General features: G+C 36.6%; 1 protein-coding gene across 5 annotated transcripts in view; it reads right to left on the reverse strand.

Moving 5' to 3' along the window:
* RAVER2 (ribonucleoprotein, PTB binding 2) overlaps positions 1-19,705 on the reverse strand; it is an 88,462-nt gene that overhangs the window by 39,416 nt on the left and 29,341 nt on the right. For all 5 annotated transcript variants that reach the window (XM_045835343.1, XM_045835341.1, XM_045835342.1 and 2 more), the window contains exons 2-5: positions 18,317-18,383; positions 10,321-10,790; positions 7,233-7,424; positions 1,136-1,262 (exon numbers count right to left, since the gene is read on the reverse strand). In XM_045835343.1, coding sequence (XP_045691299.1) covers positions 1,136-1,262; positions 7,233-7,424; positions 10,321-10,790; positions 18,317-18,383 — 856 coding nt within the window. The remainder of the gene's footprint in view (positions 1-1,135; positions 1,263-7,232; positions 7,425-10,320; positions 10,791-18,316; positions 18,384-19,705) is intronic.

Below are 19,705 nucleotides of genomic sequence, written 5' to 3' on the forward strand. Positions count from 1 at the left end.
AGACAGAGGAGGAGAACTGAAGATTGAGTTTGATAATATGGCCAAATATTACGCCTACAAAACAAAACCCCAGTAAAAACTCTGGACACCAACTTCACTTCAGTAGAGATCCCTGGCCTGTCAACACTAATGTGCCCTGGTTCCATAAAAGCCATGTTGAAGACTCTCCTAGCCCCAGCCCCAAGTGCTGCTTCAGTTGGCCATTACTGAGTTGTAGCCTTTATTATAAAACTGTAATCGTAAGTATAGTGCTCTCCTACCATCTGTGAGTTGTTCAAGCAGTTTATGAAACCTAAGGGGGGTCATAGGAACCTCCACGTTTGTAGCCAGTCTGTCATGCGAGTGGCCTTGGGACCCCCTGAATTTGTGTCTGCTGTGTGAAGTAGCGGCAGCTGTGTTGGGGACTAAGCCCTTAACTTACGGGATCTAGGCTAACTTTCTGCAGTTAGTGCTAGAAATGAACTGCAGTCCGCTACCTGGTGTTAGACCAGTTAGGGCTGAAACCGAATAAACATACTCGAAATATTTTTACTCTTAAACTTAGTGTTGAATATATGAATTCATTTCCTCATAATGTTAAAGATATACATTTTGTGTATGTTCAGTTCATTTCAGAAAGTAAGCTCTTGTCAGAGAAAAGAATACTAAATAGGTAGATATTTAATGTATACCATAATGATTTAAAGTTTCCACAATGTTTAGAAAATAACATTTTTGTCATTTTCTACAAATGAAACAATTTTATAACAAGAGCAAAAAGTAAACAGACTTTTAGCACTTTTAAATAAAGTAATTCGGCTAAAAATATTGCATAGAAGAGTATCATATCCTCTGTTGATACAGTTCTTAACAATGTAGTGTGTTAATTATTATCTGGTCTATAAATTCTTGTCAACTGGGAGCTAAACTGAAGATTTAATATTTAACATTTGTTAGTGGTAAAAAAAATTACATAAGCAGAATGTATCCACCAAAAAGAGCTAAGACATTATCAACTCAGGTCATTAATTTAAGTTCACTGAAAAGTCCTAGAAAATTAATATTTTTGGACTAATTTACATGTGTTTTTTTGTGTAAAACAGCACAGAGAACTTCACGCCAATATGGTATATTTAACCAGCGCACACGTGCTTACCTGGTTTCACAGCTCGCCCGCAGAGCTGGGGCTGCAGAAGAACTTGGAGCATGGCCGGGTTGTTTAAACTCTTCATGATCTGTGCAGGATTTGGCTCTGGGAGTAAGCCCTTTTGACTGCTGTGCATCTTCAGTGAATATAGAAACAGGAAATGTTAGAGCAGGGATAAGTACGTATGATGAAATTTTAAAGGCTTTCTTCCACAAATTCTCATTCATCTGATAATATCTATTTTATGATAAACACAGTTTGCTTTGTATTATATTGTACATCTGTTGAATGCATTCGACCATGGTTCCTAATTATATTAAGATATTCTACTATACAGCATATGCTAAAATCCCCACAGAATGTCTCAGTTAAGTACAAATGGGCTTGAAGACTAACAATTTAGTAAGATAAATCTCTTTGTAGAAGTACAAAGATGCCAAGATCTGAATTTATTAACAGGAAGATAACTGTTGACACAACATGAACACCTGGATACCACAGAGAGCCTTACTATGATGTTGATCTAAAGTGTAATGATGTGAGTTGCCTTGTATAACAAAGTTTTCTTATAATAAAGGTCTTTATTTCATTACTTAATCCTCTGATATGAAAAAAAGATGGACTGGCCTTACATATATGTAATTGGGTAGCCTCCTAAAAATATGAAATTGTTCTAGGTTTTAAAAGACAGCCTGTTAGATGAGGATATTAGTAGCAGGTTATAAAAGGAAAACTAAAAACTGCTCGCCCTGAGAAAAACGGAGAACTGAGGATGACATCTGGAATCCCTCTACAAACCCATAAAAAGGTAACAGATTTTTATTGGTAACATGAAGCAACAAGTAGTGACAAAGAATCACCAAGTAGAAATACTGGGTATTAAAAAAAGTAATGGAGAAAAAAATAGCAGCTCTCCCTTACTATATATTTGGCATTAATCTAAGCATTTTACATGGATTATATCACTCAATCCTCCAAAACAACTCTACAGGATTGGTATTACAAACCCCACCACATAGATGAGGAAATCAAAGGAACTCATTAAGTATTACTCTTAACCTCTACCCTATGCTAGAGCAGGTTAACTGGTTAAACAGAACACATGTGACTGAAAAACAAAATAGTGACCTGAAAGACCAGTTCAAAGAAATATCCCAGAAGACATCAACAAAGGATAAAAAAGGGAAAAATGCAAACAGGTAAGACAAACCATGGAGATGGAAAGTGCAAATGAAACAAAAGAGAAAAAACAAGGCAACGAAGAGGGCAGAGGTATCAACTTATACGAAATCGGCATCCCTAAAGGAGAAACCAAAAAAAAAAAAATCTCTGAAGACACAATAGCTGAAAATTTCCCATCATTTAAAAAAAAATTAAAGATCACAGAATAAATGGATTTATAGTGTTCCAGATAGGAGCTATAAGGAGAAAACATATCTAGTCACATTTATGGTGTGAAATTTAAGAACAAAGCCAACACAAAAATGCTGAAAGCTTCCAGTGAGAAAGAACATTATATCAAAAGGCACAAGAAGCAGATTAATATCACCTTCCCTCTCAAAGCATCAGCACTGGATTCAAGAAGGCAATGAATGAATATTTTCGAAGTGCTGCAGGAAAAGAAACCTGAATCTAGACTTTTTTATATCCAGCTAAACTATTACTTCAATATATGAAAGAAAGAAAAATATTCCTGACATACAAAATTTTGAAAGTTTTATCACAGGAATACCCTCTCTGAAAAATGAGAACTAAGAAACAAGCAAATGCTAGGCAATATTGCATGATGCATGGAAGTTAAGGTATGTGACATCAGCAGTAATTTCAATCTTGCATACAAAACCAGTACCATAAAAACAAAACAAAAAACAAATGTGTGGAGCAATGACTGACAGAATAAGGAGAAAGAAAAATCAACAACTGTACAAAACCACATCTAATACATTCCTCTCAGACACTGGAAGATTAAACAGACAAAAACAAGTAAAGGTATGGAAGATCCGAATAACAATAAGCTCAAACTAATGTTTATACACACACATATATGTACATGAAATTTTATAACCCACAACATAAAATACAGATTGTTTTGAGGCCTACATAGCACATTCACAGAAATCCACCCTGCACAGAGCCACAAAAGAAGCCACTCTATCCCCATCCCACAAATCAACATTAAAACTACATTCTCTGCATTCTCTGATCACAATGCAATGAAGTCAGAAATTCACATTGGAAGATTAGCTTTTAAAAATTCCTAAGTGGCTATAAACTGAAAAACAACAGCAAAAAAAAATAATAATAATAAAAGAAGAAAAAACCAACTAACGAAGCTTTTAGCTTAAAAGGAAATCATAAAAATGTGAGACATTAATATTTAAAATTTATGATACATAGGTATAGCATTAGTTAAGAGGAAATTTGCTTTAAATTCATTCATCAGAAATCATCTAGACTGAAAACAAAGGCACTAAGCATTGATATCAATAAAAATGGAAGAGAAAGAGTAAACCCAAAGAAACAAAAGCATTATAAAGATACGGGCAGAGATATGCAAAAGACAGAAATAATTAACAAAAAAAGAACTGTTTCTTTGAAAAAACAAAATAGAGAAATAGAGAAATCTCTTACAAGACTTATCAAGGAGGAAAAAAATGCAAGTAAATAAAATACACAATGAAAATAAGAATGGACAGACAAGTTCCAAAAATTATAAAATATTATAACTATGTGCCAGTAAGTTTGAAAACTTAAGACAAAATGGATAGAACTGTAGAATAGAATCAAATGCCAAATATGGCACAGAAAGAAAAAATACTAAAATATCTAAATATCCACAGAAAAAAGTTAAGTGGTAATCAATAAATTCCCTCTAGAAGAGGCTCAAAGACTAGGTCTACATAGTCTCATAGATGAAACTTCTTAAACTTTCAAAGAATTGACAACTATATTTTATACAAGTTTATCCATAAATAAAAAGAAAACAGGAAAGATAAACAATATTTAAATCATTAAATGAGATCAGTGTTCTATTGATTTCAAAATTAAGAAGTACAAAAGCCCTGGCTGGTGTGGCTCAGTGGATTAAGTGCAGGTTGTGAACCTCAGGGTCGCTGGTTTGATTCCCAGTCAGGGCACATGCCTGGGTTGCAGGCTAAGTCCCCAGTTGGGGGCACGTGAGAGGCACCCACACATTGATGTTTCTCTCTCTCTTTTTCTCTCTCCCTTTCCCTCTCTCTAAAAGTAAATAAAATCTTAAAAAAAATGGTACAAAAAAATTCTAAGCATTTTTCACTGAGGAACACATTTGTATATATACCAAATAAAATACTGTCTGATCAATGTATTGGAAAAAACCAGTATCAATTAGGGTTTGTAACACAAGGATGGTTTAACATTAGAAATCTATCAATGTAATTCAGCACATTAATACATTTAGGGAGGAATCACATGGTTACCCCAATAGTTGCTGAACTACTCTGATAAAGTTTAGTAACTATCCATGATTTTTAAATCTCAGAAAATTTGATAAAGGATATATACCAAGAATCTATACAAAATATCAAAGTAATACATTACTTTTGAGACTGAAACAATTTAAGATTTCTCACTATCACTGATACCTAGTCATGAAGAGCCTTGTAAGTCTTGCTAAGGAACCTGAACTTAGGCAGGCATTAAAGAATGTTAAGCAAAAGGAGGACAAAATCCGATCCAGGGAGGAGACAGATCACGCTGGCACTGGGGAAGGTGGATCAAAGGGGCAGACTAACGCCACAGTGATCAGGCAGGAGTTACTCTAATCATCAAGGTGAGAAAAGGTGACATCCTGAGTAAGGTAACAAAGATGCTAACAAGCCTCAAGGATTCAAGAGACATCAGGAGGCGCAACTGAGAGGATCTGCTAATATTTTTGACATTATATTTGGGGAGTGGGTGAGGAGACCAATCATGGGTAACTAGGTTTCTGGTTCAGATAGGTTTAGTGTGGATGAACTGATGCTATATATAGATACCACAAAACATAGAAAAGCAAATCCCAGAGAAAAATAGGTGTGTTTTTTTTGGGGGGGGTGGGGGAGTTGAAATTAAACTATTTATGTAACATAAAGATGGGATGTCTAATAATCATCTGGAAATACAGATTTAGTGCTTAGAATACTTTGGTTCAAAAATGTATGCTTGAAAGTAATCACAGATAGGCAACAACTAAAGCCACTGGAGTATTTGAGATGAAAAAAGTGAGGTCAAATACAGAAGTCTGCTGACACCAACCCTTAGAGGAAGAGACAGAGGAAGGGGGTGTAACAGAATTCAAGGTAACAGAGGATTTTAAGTATTCTGAAGAGGCCAAGCAATGACGACTGAAAAGTACCTATGTGACCTGAATTTCTTTTTATTTTATTTATTTTTAGACAGAGGGGAAGAGAGAGAACATCAGTGTGTGGTTGCCTCTCATGCACCCTCTACCCGGAATCTGGCCCACAACCCAGGGATGTGCCTTGACCGGGAATTGAACTGGTGACCCTTCGGTTCGCAGGCCAGCATTCAATCCACTGAGCCACACCAGCCAGGGTACGACACCTGCATATTAAGAAATCCCTGTTGATCTTCATGAGAACAGATTCACTTGAGCAGTGGAGGCAGCAACGACACTGCGTTAGGCTGAGAGGGAAATGGGAGCTGAAGACATGGGGACAATGAGTGGGGCCTAATGGTTCCAGAAGCTCCGATTACGAAGGAAAAGAATATAAAGGTTAGTATGTAGACAACATTTTTAAAGGAAGAGACTTGAGAATGTTTATAAGCAGATGGGATGGAGCTAGTGGAGCAACAAGTGAAAATACAGTAAGTAGAGAGATGAGGATCCAGACCCTGGAGGGCGGGGGACGTGGTCATGAGCTCCTGCTTTGGCAGGAGGAAGCACAGCTCTCCCTCCAAGAGGGCAGGGCTCTTTGTCTGCTTTGCTCACTGATGATCCTAAACATATCTAATAGTGCCCAGCACATAGTAAGTATCCAATAAGTAACTGTGGAATGAATGCTATTGGAAAAAAAAAGTAAAAAAAAATGGGGGCACATTTGCTAGAGGAGTATGAGAAAAGGCAAATGAATGAGTCCAGCATGTGACCTTTATATTTCTATTAAGGGCCATGATCACCTGATAGAAAGAAGGGTAAAGGTAGGAATACAGTGAAGACTGAGATAGTTGCCGCAGAAAATGGAAAGGGGTGGCTGATGAGAGATGCCTATATACACTCAGTCCACCTAGACCACTTACCACTCTTCAAGCAGACAAATTCAACTCACACTACCACTTGAAAGGTTTTGTTCCACCGAGAATTTGAGCACTCTCTCTCCCTCCTTAGAGTTACTAGAATTAGCAAGTAAAAATACAGGATGCCCAGTTAAATCTGGGTTTCAGATAAGCAATGAACAACTTTTTAATATAAATATGTCTCACACAAAAGCTGGATTTACCTGCTGATCCTATCCTCCATCCCCATCAACACACTTCAAATTCATATTGTAATGTCACACTCAAATATCACCATCATCATGAAGTTTTCCCTGATCCCTTCAAAAGTGTATTCCCTCCTTCCTTCAATCAACAAATATTCACACTATGCTCAGTGCTAGGAGGAAAAACTGTAGAGAAGGAAAAGTCTAATCTGCATGGAACTTCCAGACTGGAGAAGCAGAGAGAGGATTAAGGAGACAGTCACAACAGAGAAGCAGTGCACTGCGTCATGCAAGGAAAAACAAAGCACACATTTTCTACTACTTGTACTGTGGATACTTACGAACACTTTGGAAAAAAGAGGCACGTTACTCTCAAAATTTAAAGCAGAACAGTAACCCCAATATTTGTTGAATGAATGAAATTCCTTCAAAAAATTTCCTAAGATGAATACACTTTATGAAACCAGTTTCTTCTTTTGTAATGACTCTTGGCTTGATTTGACAGAGATGCCATTTATCAATTTTTTAAAAAGAGAATGTCTATGTAGCGGAAAATAATGAAGGTCCAATCAATGATAATTAGGTTGGATAGATTTAACAAATACCCATATTTTTAATATGCTAATAAAGAACAACACACTCACCACACGTTGAGCTGCTATCAATGCTGCTAATGTACTTCGCCCTGGTGCTCCTGGGGCGCAGAAGGAAACTTGGACTTTGCTTCCCTTGATGGTCATACCATCTGCTGCTTGCTGAATCTCCTCAGCATGCTCTGCAGTGTTATACTCAACCACTGCAAAGCCACCCACATAACTTCCTTCATCCTGTGCAAGCTGATGTAATACATTTTATTAAAAGGGAGTTCTATTATTGAGTTAGAAATAGTTATTTACAGTATATAATTTTCAAATTCAAGAACAAACATATCAGAGCATGATACTGGTGAAAATGTGTTCTTTCTAAAAATAAATGTACTAGCCCTGGCTGGTGTGGCTCAGTGTATTGAGCACTGGCCTGCGAACCAAAGGGTTGCTGGTTCGATTCCCATTCAGGGCACATGCTTGGGTTGCAGGCCAGGTCCCCAGTAGGGGGTGCATGAGAGGCAACCACAAACTGATGTTTCTCTCCCTCTCTTTGTCCTTCCCTTCTCCTCTCTCTGAAAATAAATAAATAAAATCTTTAAAAGAATAAAATAAAAATAAATTTACTAATTGCTTAGATGCAATCTTTTCTAAAAGGCAGAATGACAAACAAGATCCTGTCATTTCTTTTGAATTATTTGATTTTCTAATTTATTTTAAAAGTCAAAGCCCAAATTGTAATAGTCCCTATATATTAAAAATGTATATGATTGGTAACTTACAGGATCTGTCCTGGACTATTCTGTCCTGGATATGAGGACAAAATAATGAAAACTTTCTTTAAAGTAAGTCCACCAGATACAAGAACAAGGAGACATAGTAAAATAATTATTTGACCACATATCAATGTAAAATAAACTCTGTACTATCAAGAGGAGAAAGGCAGGAGGAACTATATTCAACTTCTATTTCAATATTTTAGGCATATCCCAGGAATTTGGTCACGTATACCAAGGCAAACCTTATCTGAAAAAACTATGCCCCAGTTTTATTAAACTATCATATGCGAGATACAATCTTTATTTCTGAATGTGACTTAAATAAACTCCTAAAGTGTAGAACTCTATTTCTAGTCACCCACCTGTAAAAGTGTAAAGGAAGATACTAAAGTCTTGGATCTGTAAAGACTGGTACAAAGAGCAAAAATAAGAGCAAAATAAGAAACTAAAAAGTTTCCAAGTTTTGTATTTGTCTTAATTAATTAAAACACACACTAGAAAGTTATAAATGAGATGAAATTCAGCTTGGTGTGTCTTTGAGAAACACACGAACAACCCTTCTATTTGGATTTGGCACCTTACAAGTTAATATTATAATTAAACAATTTCTAGTTTCTTTTCTCTTATTTTTGAAGCTTAACTTCTATTCTCTTGTATAGTAGACTAAATTTTAATTTTTCCTTCATTGTCTTCCTTCCTTTTAAAACTGTCCTCATATGTATTTTTCTCCATAAAACTTCTCCTAATCACATGGGAGAAAGGGAAGATATCTACCTCATCCAAATGTTTCTCCTACAACCCCATTCCTTTATAATCTGAACCAGATCTTAAAATCAGATTTGTAAAAGCCATTAGTAGTCTCTCTGTTCTCTTCTGATTACAAGGTAAGAGACTGTGTCTTCAATATAGTCTGTGTCAACCTACCAAGCAAAAGAGCCTGAATTTAACAGATCTACAGATAAAGACATCATAAAGTTATCTTCATCAATCTTATGAAAACTTTAAAAACATTTTTGATTATTCCTGGCTCATTATGATAACCTTCTTGCCTGTATGACTTGTAATACTATTTGAAGTCTTTCCAAAGACCAAAAGCAATCCAAGTCCACAGCACAGGCAGTTTTAGAAAGTAGTATTTCAGTTCAACATGGGAGCCATTCAGATACATCAATGGTCTGACCTGTGATCTGGTTAATATGCCATTATTTCAAAATACTTTAACCAAAGCTAAATGGTCATGCACAAATACTGTAACAAATATTTTTTTCTACAAGATGACACCCTTCAACTCTGGGATTCATAATTCAAATAAAATCTGTGCTAAATGGCTTTTCTCCTCTCATTGGTTTCAAAGGCCTTAACTTAACCTACAAAGAATTATGCATGGCCACAGAATGTTACTATACAATTTTCAGTATCAAGAATAGCAAATCGATAAGATAATCAACTTTAAATGACTGGTCAGAGATTTGATAAAATTTGTCAAAAAATTTTATAAAGTTCTTGGGTGGTTTCTTTGATGCTTATTATATAAGGATTTGAGGGGTGGAAATTTAAGAAAAGTAAGATGGTAGCATTAATCATATATATGTGTATGTATTTATGTATTTATATGATTATGTGTCTGACTCCAAATATCCTACTACAATTGTAGAGACTCAATGAATGTCTGATTAATGAAAAAGGGAGATAAGAAAAGAAGGGAAGAGAGAAAGTTCATCAGTTCATATCTTTTATCTGTAAGGGAAAAAGTTATGTATAGTATGCATTTTTGTCTAATTAGTTGAATATATTTCATTTTACTATAATAAGAAGCTTGAAATTTTTTACCAGTGTTGTTAGTTTTCAGGATCTTTTCTAAATGCCTCACTTACCATGACCCCACTAAGACAAAATTGTATGTTCTCTTTAAAACTCATTATACTTTTCTCTTTTGCATTATTATCACTTTTCACACAGGATTTACAATCATTAGCTTGCTTGTCAGTCTCTTCTACAAAATTGTATGATGTTGAGATGATCTTTCTGTTATCTCTATTTCTGACATTTAGCGATTTAGTGTCTGGCGTGAAGAAGGTGACAAATAATGAGTAGATCAATGGAGGAATACAGTATAATGAGTGGATGAAATGAGGTGTGTAAGTGATGGATTTGCTTAGACATACTTAAATATGTCACAGTAGAGTTTGGCCCATCAACAAAAGGAACTGATTTAAAATTTACCATGATATTCAAGTCTTCATTATAAAGTAGAATTACATTATCCACTGTGATATTCACATAGGTATAACAAATTTGTGAATGTTTGTAGAACAGATACACATGTAGATATTTTTAAATATTTCTAATGATACATTAAGAATACACACCTGGCAAAACACAGGTTTATGGATACTGGAAAACACGTGCAACAGCTCCTCCGAGTCCCTGTAGTCAGCAGGGAGTTTATCCACACAAAGGCACTTGGAATGAATGAGCTCTGCGGTGAGCAGGTTAACGTCCATCCACTGTGCAAACAGGGCTGACGCTCCCAGCTGTCTGCCCAATAGCTCCAACCTGGCCTTTGCAGCAAAGTCCTTTTTCATGTATTCTACAAATCCGTAGCCTTTGGAATGGCCAGTAACCTCACTGTAGACCAGAAAACATCTCTCGATATTTCCGTAAGCACGAACAAGTTCTTCAAACTCTTCTAATGTAAAAGAAGCAGGCAAGTTAGTAATACACAGCAAAGCATCTGTTGGTTGGAGCTGGACTATTAAGTCTTTTCCTCGAAAAGAATATTGATGAAACATCTGAATTGCATTCTGGGCTTGTTCCCCATTCAATAAGGTAACGAAAGCTGGAAGATAAAATAAAGGGTTTTCTAAGCTTGTGTTTTCAAACTTTTTTGACTGTGACACACAGAAATACATTTTATGTTTGCACTCATTACACACACACACTTACATGTTTCTAAAACAAAAGTATGAGGAAGTCATACTCCTACCACATGTAAAGTGTTCAGGTATTCTCTATTCAATTTCACTGTATTTTTTTAAGGCTGACCCCCCACTAAACTTATATCATGATCAGTAACTGAAATTTAACATACAGAAATTATATTAGGAGTTCCACTGCAAGATATTACAATATTCTGGGGTTGGGGGGGTGGTGGTTGTTGTTGTTTTAATTTTATAGGCCCTGGCCAGGGAGCTCAGTTGTTTAACACGTCAACCCCATAGCAGAAGTTGCAGGTTTGATCTCTAGTCAGGCAGGGCACATACAAGAAGCAACCAATGAATGCATAAATAAGTGAAACAATAAACCAATGTCTGTCTCTCTCTCTCTCCCCCCCCCATCCCCCTTCCATTCTCCCTAAAAAAAATTCAATAAATTTTTTAATCAGATGGATTTTTAAAAAATTATCTTTTCAAAGTACATGTAGATTTTATTCCTTTTCCCCCAGAAAATTGTGATACAAAATTCTATGAAGCCTTAAAATCTTTCTTTCTTTTCACGGAGTTTACAAGACCCTCTTAGATAACAAGGACCTAAAAGGTAGAGCAAAAAAGGCACCAAAATGCCCAAAGGAAGCCAGTTCTTACTCCAAGTCATGTATGTTTCCTTAAAATTAGATAAATGAGATTGAAACAATATACAATTTGGTATACTTTTTGGGTTTTGTTTTATTTTGTTTTAATCCTTACCTAAGGATATGTTTATTGCTTTTAGTGAGAGAGAAGTATCAATTGGTTGCCTCTCAAACATGCCCTGACTGAGGGTTGAACCCATAACTTTTTGGTGTATGGGACGATGCTCACACAAACTGAGCCACCTAGGCATGGAACAATGTGGTACACTCACTGGATGAACAATATGGTATGAAAAGATCACAGCACTGTGATACTGGGCAGGTAGATTAACTCTGAACCTTTATAAAAGGAACAAAAAATCTGTCCTGTCTCCCTAGTGAAGTTGTTGCCACATCAAGCAACAAATACCTGTGACAATTGGTAAAATCAAAACATGATGCAGATACAGGTTCTAAATCATGAGCACATTCATACCTGATCAAATTAAAATGTAGCCGTAATAAATTATTTATCTGTTATAACAAAAACAAGGAACATACCGATTTCAAGCAATATTGTGAAAAAAGAAAGAAAGAAAAAGGTTAAAGCCCTGGTTAAAAGAAACAACAAAGGGCAATCCTCACATTACAAATGAACTGCTGTCTCAGAAGTTCCTCCCTGTCCTCCTCTCTCTCCTCCGTCTGGAACAGACAGTGGAGTTGCTCCCTTTGAGCATTTAACTCACCCAAATCCAATGACAGCAACATTGCAAATATGCACACGGCAAGAGAAAAAGCAGGAATTTAAACAGCACAGGCAATCCTGCCAGTCATTTCACTCAAACTGCTCTTCCCTCAACTGGCCTTGGTGCCCATGTGGCTCCCAGAGTGTGAGCATCTCACAACACTGAATGTGAAGTTAACATTTACAGAAACACATTTTTTGTTTAACACCGTCCCCACATACAAGGAAACTACTGCCAAAGGAAGAGCTAGCTTTTCCAACATGAGGGGGAAAATGGCATTGCTGCACTTTTTGAGAGAATATCTCTTGGTTTCCAACATCCCTTTTTTAAAGACCTCAGTTATTTTTATTCTGTGTCTTTCTTTCCTGTGCTGACATAAAATACCTTTTAACTCTATTTTCAAAAACAGGCAAATAAGCCAACAATTTATAAATACTGGTTCTATTTTATATCAGCCCATAAACTTATCAGTTCATATCTGATTTGCATTCTTAGGGCATATGAAACTTGACCATTCCCTTCCTTAACTTTCTTAATATACTTCTTCCCAATCCTTCTCATACCTCTCCTTCCTCCATTTCCTTTTCTAGATCTTTCTCCTCCCATCACACCTATAAAGTGGTGATCCTCAGGGTGCCTTTCTACAGAGTCACACACAGTAATATCTGTGGCTGTATCCTGCACCCCTGAGCCAGTGACTGTCCCTTCTTCTCTCTGTGTAGGCCCTCTTCCCCTGCACACTTATGTCCCTTCCCATTTATTCTGTACTATGTGCCAGGTACCGTGCCAGGCATTGTGAGCGAGCTGTTGAACAAAGCACGTAAGATCCCTTTCAACATAGCTCACAATTCAATAAAGGATGGCAGACATTTGACAAAGAGTTACAACTGTGATGTTACCAAAGAAGAAATATGAGGGGCTATAAAAGCAATTAACAGAGCAAAATCACCTAGTCTGGGGCTCATAGAAGGCCTCCTGTACCCTGCTAACTCCCAAATCTATGTTTCTATGTTTCCATAGAAACAGCCACATAGATTCCCACATGACAAAACATAACTTATGATCTTCATCCTATCTTTGCCCCCCGACCAAATATCTCCATATTATTCTGTCCTTATTCCCTATTTTAATTGACAGCACCACACTCACAAATCAGAAACCTGACTGTTACCCTAGATGAGTCAAGGTGTCAAACTCATTCTCACCAGGGGCCACATCAGCCTTGCGGCTGCCTTCAAAGGGCCAAATGTAATTTCAACTCCTTAACAGTTAAGGAACAATTATATTTATACAGTCCTAAAATTATTTCAGCCCTTTGAAGGCAACCTTGAGGCTGATATGGCCCCCAGTGAGAATGAGTTTGACACCCCTGCTCTAAACCCGATATTGTTCACCTCCCATATAAAATAGAGTCCTCAAATTCTACCCTCGAAAGAGGTTTTGAATCCACCCTCTTTTATTCATTCCTTTTTCACATTGACAATAAAATAATCTCTCAAAAACAGAAGTTTGGTTGTGTCTGTTTATTGCCAAAAACGCAACGGCTTGGTATTGCCAATAAAGCCCAGTTCCAGCTCCATTACCATGCCCTCCAAGGCCCGTTGTGCTGTGACCCAGACTCACGAACAGCCATGCTTCCCCCTTCCCTCCACAGTCCTTTCTTCTCCAAAACCCTCATTCCACAGATACCAACTCGTTTCAGGCTTCTCTACACCCACTACACGTCTACTCCCCCTGCCTACAGGCCCTCTCACCATGTTTTCAGCTCCCCCAAAACCTGTCAGTAGACATTCAAACCCAGCCCAAAGATTACTGCATCATGACCTCCGGGAGCCTTCCCTGATAGTCTTTTCCAGTTCGAGTTAACAATTCATTTCTTATCAAAGCATTGTACTTTGATCATTGCTTGGACTGTTGCACATATTACACTGTGTTCCAACATATTTGTTTAGCGGTCTGCTACCCTACCAAACTGTGAGCTCCCTAAATTACTGATGCATACATTGCTATCAACTCCCACAGTGTCTGGCGCCAAGCAGAAGCTTTGTAAATGTTAGCTGAATGAATGAATGTGTACATATGTTGATTAACAAACTTAACAACTGACAACCTCTTATTTTCCTTCCCTTAGAGATCTGCATTTGTTCAACCTACGTAAGAATTTAGATTAAAAAATGAAGCAAAATTTAAAGTTCAGGAAGTAGGGAAAGGAGCTCACTGATTCTCTTCTATAGCTTTTTCCATTTCTTTCCCAAAGCCACAGATTCTCTTTGAAAAAGTCCAAATTTTATTTCACACTGCCTCTTGTGGGAGTGGCAGGTGTCACTCTACAGAAAAGGGGGTATGGGGTTTGGAGATTCATTCTATTTCTACTTTCCTATTGAAATTTAAACATTTCCCAATTGGTTCCATCTTTTCGCAAGTCATAATTTTATTTATCCTTTTACCATTGCTTGCTCTACTAGTTAATTTATTATTGAGACAAATTTCATGGCAAGCAAAAAATTACTTCCCTAATGTATCCTATTTTAATACAATTATCTACTCTAACCTACTAGAGTAAGGTCACAGTTTGTAACTCTAACCAGGTTTTATTAATCTATTAATTATCTGGTCCTTCAAGCACCACCATAGCTAGTGAGGCAACATTACTGAACACAGCTATTGAGTTTCTTTGTTGTATTATTTTAGAGAGTGATTTAGGGTTAAGACTATGTCATCTTTAATTTATCACAGTCTACCAACAGGTGATATCAACCAGTTCATGTAGAGTCTGAACTTTACAGCAGTATAAAGCTTTACCCCCAGCCTTTGCATTACTGTTGTCATACACTTTACTTCTATGTGTTACACCCTCCATAACAGTGTTATTATTTTCACCTTAAAGAGTCAGTTACCTTTTGAAAAAATTTAAATATTAAGAAAACAGTCTTTACCCACATAGTACCCATATCTGTTAGTCTTCATGTTTTGGTGCAGATCCAGATTTCCAGTTACTACTACTTTCTTTCTGCTGAAAAGACTTCCTTAAACATTTTTTACAATGCAGGTCTGATGGTGAAGTATTCTTTCACCTTTTATATGACTGAAAAACCATCTTTACTTCATTTTTGTTCTTGAAGATATTTCTGGTAGGTAACTAATTCCATACTGATCTTCCCACCCGCCCCCCCCACCCCAGTAACAAACAAGGAAAAATTTTGCCCCATGGTCTTTTCATTTGCATTATTCCAAGAAATTCATGGTCATCTTTATATTTGTCCCCTTTTTTAGCTGCTTTTAAGATTTCCCCTTTATAACTAATTGTATACAATTTGTTTGCAATGTACCTTGTTGTTTTCTTTGTGTTTTTGTGCTTGGGGTTGGTTAAGCTCTGCAGATATCTAGGTTTAGAGTTTTCACAAAATTTGGAAATTTTTCAGCCTTTAACTGTTTAAATTTTGTTTCTGCAGTCCCCCACCCCCTTTCAGAGACTATAGTTACTCTTAACAGTAGGACTCCTGAAGTCATCCAACAGCTCACTGGTATTCTGTGCATGTTTTAATAGCTTTTTTCCCAACTCTGTTTCATTTTAGGTAGTTTTTATCTCTATGTATTTACATTCAATAATCTTTTCTTCTGAAATATCTACTCTGCTGTTAACCCCATCCACTGTATTTTTTATCTCAGACATTATAATTTTCATCTCTAGAAATCTGACTTGGTATTTTTTAAATATTTTATTTATTCATTTTTAGAGAGAAGGTAAGGGAAGAAGAAAGAGAGGGAGAGGAACATCAATGTGTGGTTGCCTCTCACATGCCCCGTATCAGGGACCTGGCCCACAACCCAGGCAGGAGCCCTGACCGGGACCTGAACCAGAGACCCTTTGGTTTGCAGGCCAGCACTCAATCCACCGAGCCACAGTAGCCAGGGTGGTATTTTTCAATTATCTTCTATATTGGCATTTAATATGTTCAAACATTACTATAATCTCTTGTACAGATGGAACAATGTTATAAAAGCTGTTTTAATGTCCATTTTCATTAATTCTTCTGCTTCAATTCCAAGTAGTTTTGATTACTTTTCTCCTTATTGTTACACCTAGTAATTTTTTATTTGATGCCAGACACTACACCTATTACCTCATTGGATGCTGATGTTTTTGTATTTTTAAAAATATTCTTAAGTTCAATTCTAGGATGTGGTTAAGTTAACTAGGAAACAGCTTGATTCTTTCTGGTCTCATTTTCAAGTTTTGTTAGGTAAGACCAGAATTAATTTTCTTGATTCTTGAGTCAAGACCCTTCTGAATACTCCTTCTGAGATACCATGAATTATGAGGCTTATCACCTAGCTGGTGGAAATATCAGTATTTTGGCCCTGGATGAGCCCTGAAGATTGTCACCTCTAAAGAATGACAAGTATCTTTGTTAATATTTCGTAACACTGAAATTGTACATAACATATGACCCAGTAACTTACTTGTGGAGAAACTGTGGCAATGTATAAGACAAACAAAAGGATATTCATTGCAGCATTATTTGAAATCTGAAAAGGTTAAAGCTTCCTAAATGCCTACCAGTAATGAATAGATTTATCAACAGTGATAAATTCACAGGACAGAATAATAGGTAGTAGTTTAAATCAGGGAACTAGAACTATATATATCAACATGCAAAGACCTGAAAATAAGGTTAAGTTAAAAAAAAAAAAAAAGAAAGTTACTAAATGAAACATATAGAATACCATTTATATAGAGTTTTAAAAACACTGAGAACAACATTATTAATTACATCTAAAGTATAATAAAATTACAGGTATTAGTCAAGGTAGTCTGGTAACAAATAGCTTCACAATCTCAATGGTTTAACAAAACAAAGGGCTTTGCTGTTGTTGTTGTTGTTGTTGTAGTCGTGTTGTTCACGTTACACATCTCATGCTGAAAGAAAGAAAGGAAGGATGCAGGTTTTTCTCATCATAGCCACTCTGGGACCTAAGCTGAGGGGCTGCATCTTCCTCAGTTACTTTTGCAGGGAGAAGGGGTACAGGTGAACCACATGCTGGCCCTGAAATCTCCGACCAGGAAGAGATGCATGTCATTTCCGTCAGCACTTTGTTCACCAAAAAACAAGCCATGTGTGCATGCCTGACGTCACACAGGAACAGAGGGGGACCAGCTCGCCTCACGCCCAGGAGAAACAGAAACAGGAGTCCATGGACAGCTCTCATGACTGCCACAGCACAGCGGCGAAGGACCGAAAGTGTGCACAAAGTCTCTAGGTGCTTGCCCTCAGGAAAGGAGGGACAGACGGGATGGAGTCCGCAACAGGGAGAAATGGTATTTCACCTTCACCTGGAACACTCCTATGTTTAATTTTATAAAGTTAGGAAAAAAATGCAAAATTTCTGACCATACTATCAGAAACTTTTAGTCAACAAATCTACCTTAAGGTTCCAGCATATATATATATATATACTTCAAAAACAAAAATGTTTTAAACAAAAAAAATATTTTTATAAAACATTTGCTAATTTGTGAATGGATGTGTGCATAGTGGTGATATCATCCTCCATACTTTCCCTTACTTTATCATCTCAAAAAAATGTTTTTTAGACATTTCCATTATCTTATGTAAACAAAGGAAATAATCTAGATCTTTTAATATCTAGATTATCTTTAAAAATCTAGTCTTTTAATATCACAGATATAAAACTAATACCCAGAAAAATTAAGCAATTTCCCCAATTGGCCCAGCTAAGGTCATACAGCTTACTCACCGAGTCTAGTAATAAATTATTAAAACTGAAGATAAAAAGCCTATAAAGAATATTCAAAATAACATTAAAACCTATAACACTAGAATAGTCATCATAAAAATTCATAAGGCTCAAGTAACACTATATTAATTAATGTGATTAAAATTCAGGATACCAATCTTCAGAAAATAAATTTTATGAGTTACATGTATATGGTTTAATGCTTAAGAATTTCAGTGGTTAGCTTAAGAATGGAGACACTAAGCTTTTTTGTTTTACAATGACTAATGTACAATCAAAATGAAATCAGATGTAGAACTGAAATCTTACCTGTTCGCTTATTTCTGTCCACATAACAATACTTTAACTCATAGTCTTGTAATAAATCATGAACTTCCTGAAAGAGACCAAACATGAATTCAATTAATGCACAAATGCAGTTAGTGCATAATCCAGGTGCACTAGTCTACCACCATTACCACTGCCCTCCCCATGTAAAAAATCGTCCATGAATTTCTATAACTTATTTCAATTAAAAGCATGTAAAGCGCACCAGACAGGACACCAACCTACCTCTCCAAATATATCTCCAATACAACCTCCACACATTCCCATATTCCTGTTCAAATGATTGCTCACTGCCTCATGACTATACCACATAGAGTCCTCACTCTGAATTTCTGTTGACGTGGGTACCTTGACCTAGCGCGGGACAAACATACTGCTAAAACTCCCAAACTTGACCTGAAATCACATGCATCCGTTGACATCTGAGCTCAAATGTTCTTCCAGTAATCTTTTCCAAATTCTTTTCCATAGGACATGACCTTTCCTGCATCTCTCCTAACAATGGTCACATTTTATACCTCTCTTATAGAAAAAAATATTGATATTAAACATTTCTACTTATGTACTACACTCTAAGTTCCTAATAAGTAATAAACCTTTAGATGCTTATAGTACCGGTATAGAGAATAAATAAATGTGGACTGTAAACCTAACTTAGAGATCCTGGGTATGAAAGACAAATAACTACCACCAAGGTATGGTACAATGCAGTCTGTTTCCCCTAGATGTTTAAACTGGCCTTCCGGTTCATTCTGCTCCTGTTATTAATCCAGTACTAACTTGTTTCTTCTTCCTTTTTTTAAAGATTTCAATTATTTATTTTTAGAGAAGGGGAAGACACGGAGAAAAAGGGAAAGAAACATTAATGCATGGTTGGTCCTCACAGGCCCCCCACTGGGACCGCCCCCCCCCCCCCCACTGGGACCTGGCCAGCAACCCAGGCATGTGCCCTGACTGGGAATTGAACCAACGACCCTTTGGTTTGCAGGCCAGCACCCAATCCACTGAGCCACACCAGCCAGGATGTGAACTTGTTTCTTCTGATATCATCCATCAACCTGGGAGCCTCAAAAAGTACATTTCTATTTCTAGTCCTTCCTGTTACATTGATATACTTGAGTACAGGAACTATATTTCATATACTTGTATATTACTTGCATTGCTTTGCATAAGCTAGACATTCAAATATACATTAAAGTGAATGAATTTAATTATTTTAACACTGAATTGATATTTGGCCTTGAAAAAATATACTCTTAATGCACAACAGATGGAGTTTTTAAAGGAACTGGACCTTCCATACAGGTGGATATTCTGATCTCAGATTGGAGAGTTATGGCCAACCTGTTCTATATTGCAAATAAATAAACC

Source organism: Phyllostomus hastatus, unplaced genomic scaffold (genome assembly GCF_019186645.2).
Source record: "Phyllostomus hastatus isolate PE091 unplaced genomic scaffold, TTU_PhHast_1.1 phas_contig_209, whole genome shotgun sequence".
NCBI lineage: Eukaryota > Metazoa > Chordata > Mammalia > Chiroptera > Phyllostomidae > Phyllostomus > Phyllostomus hastatus.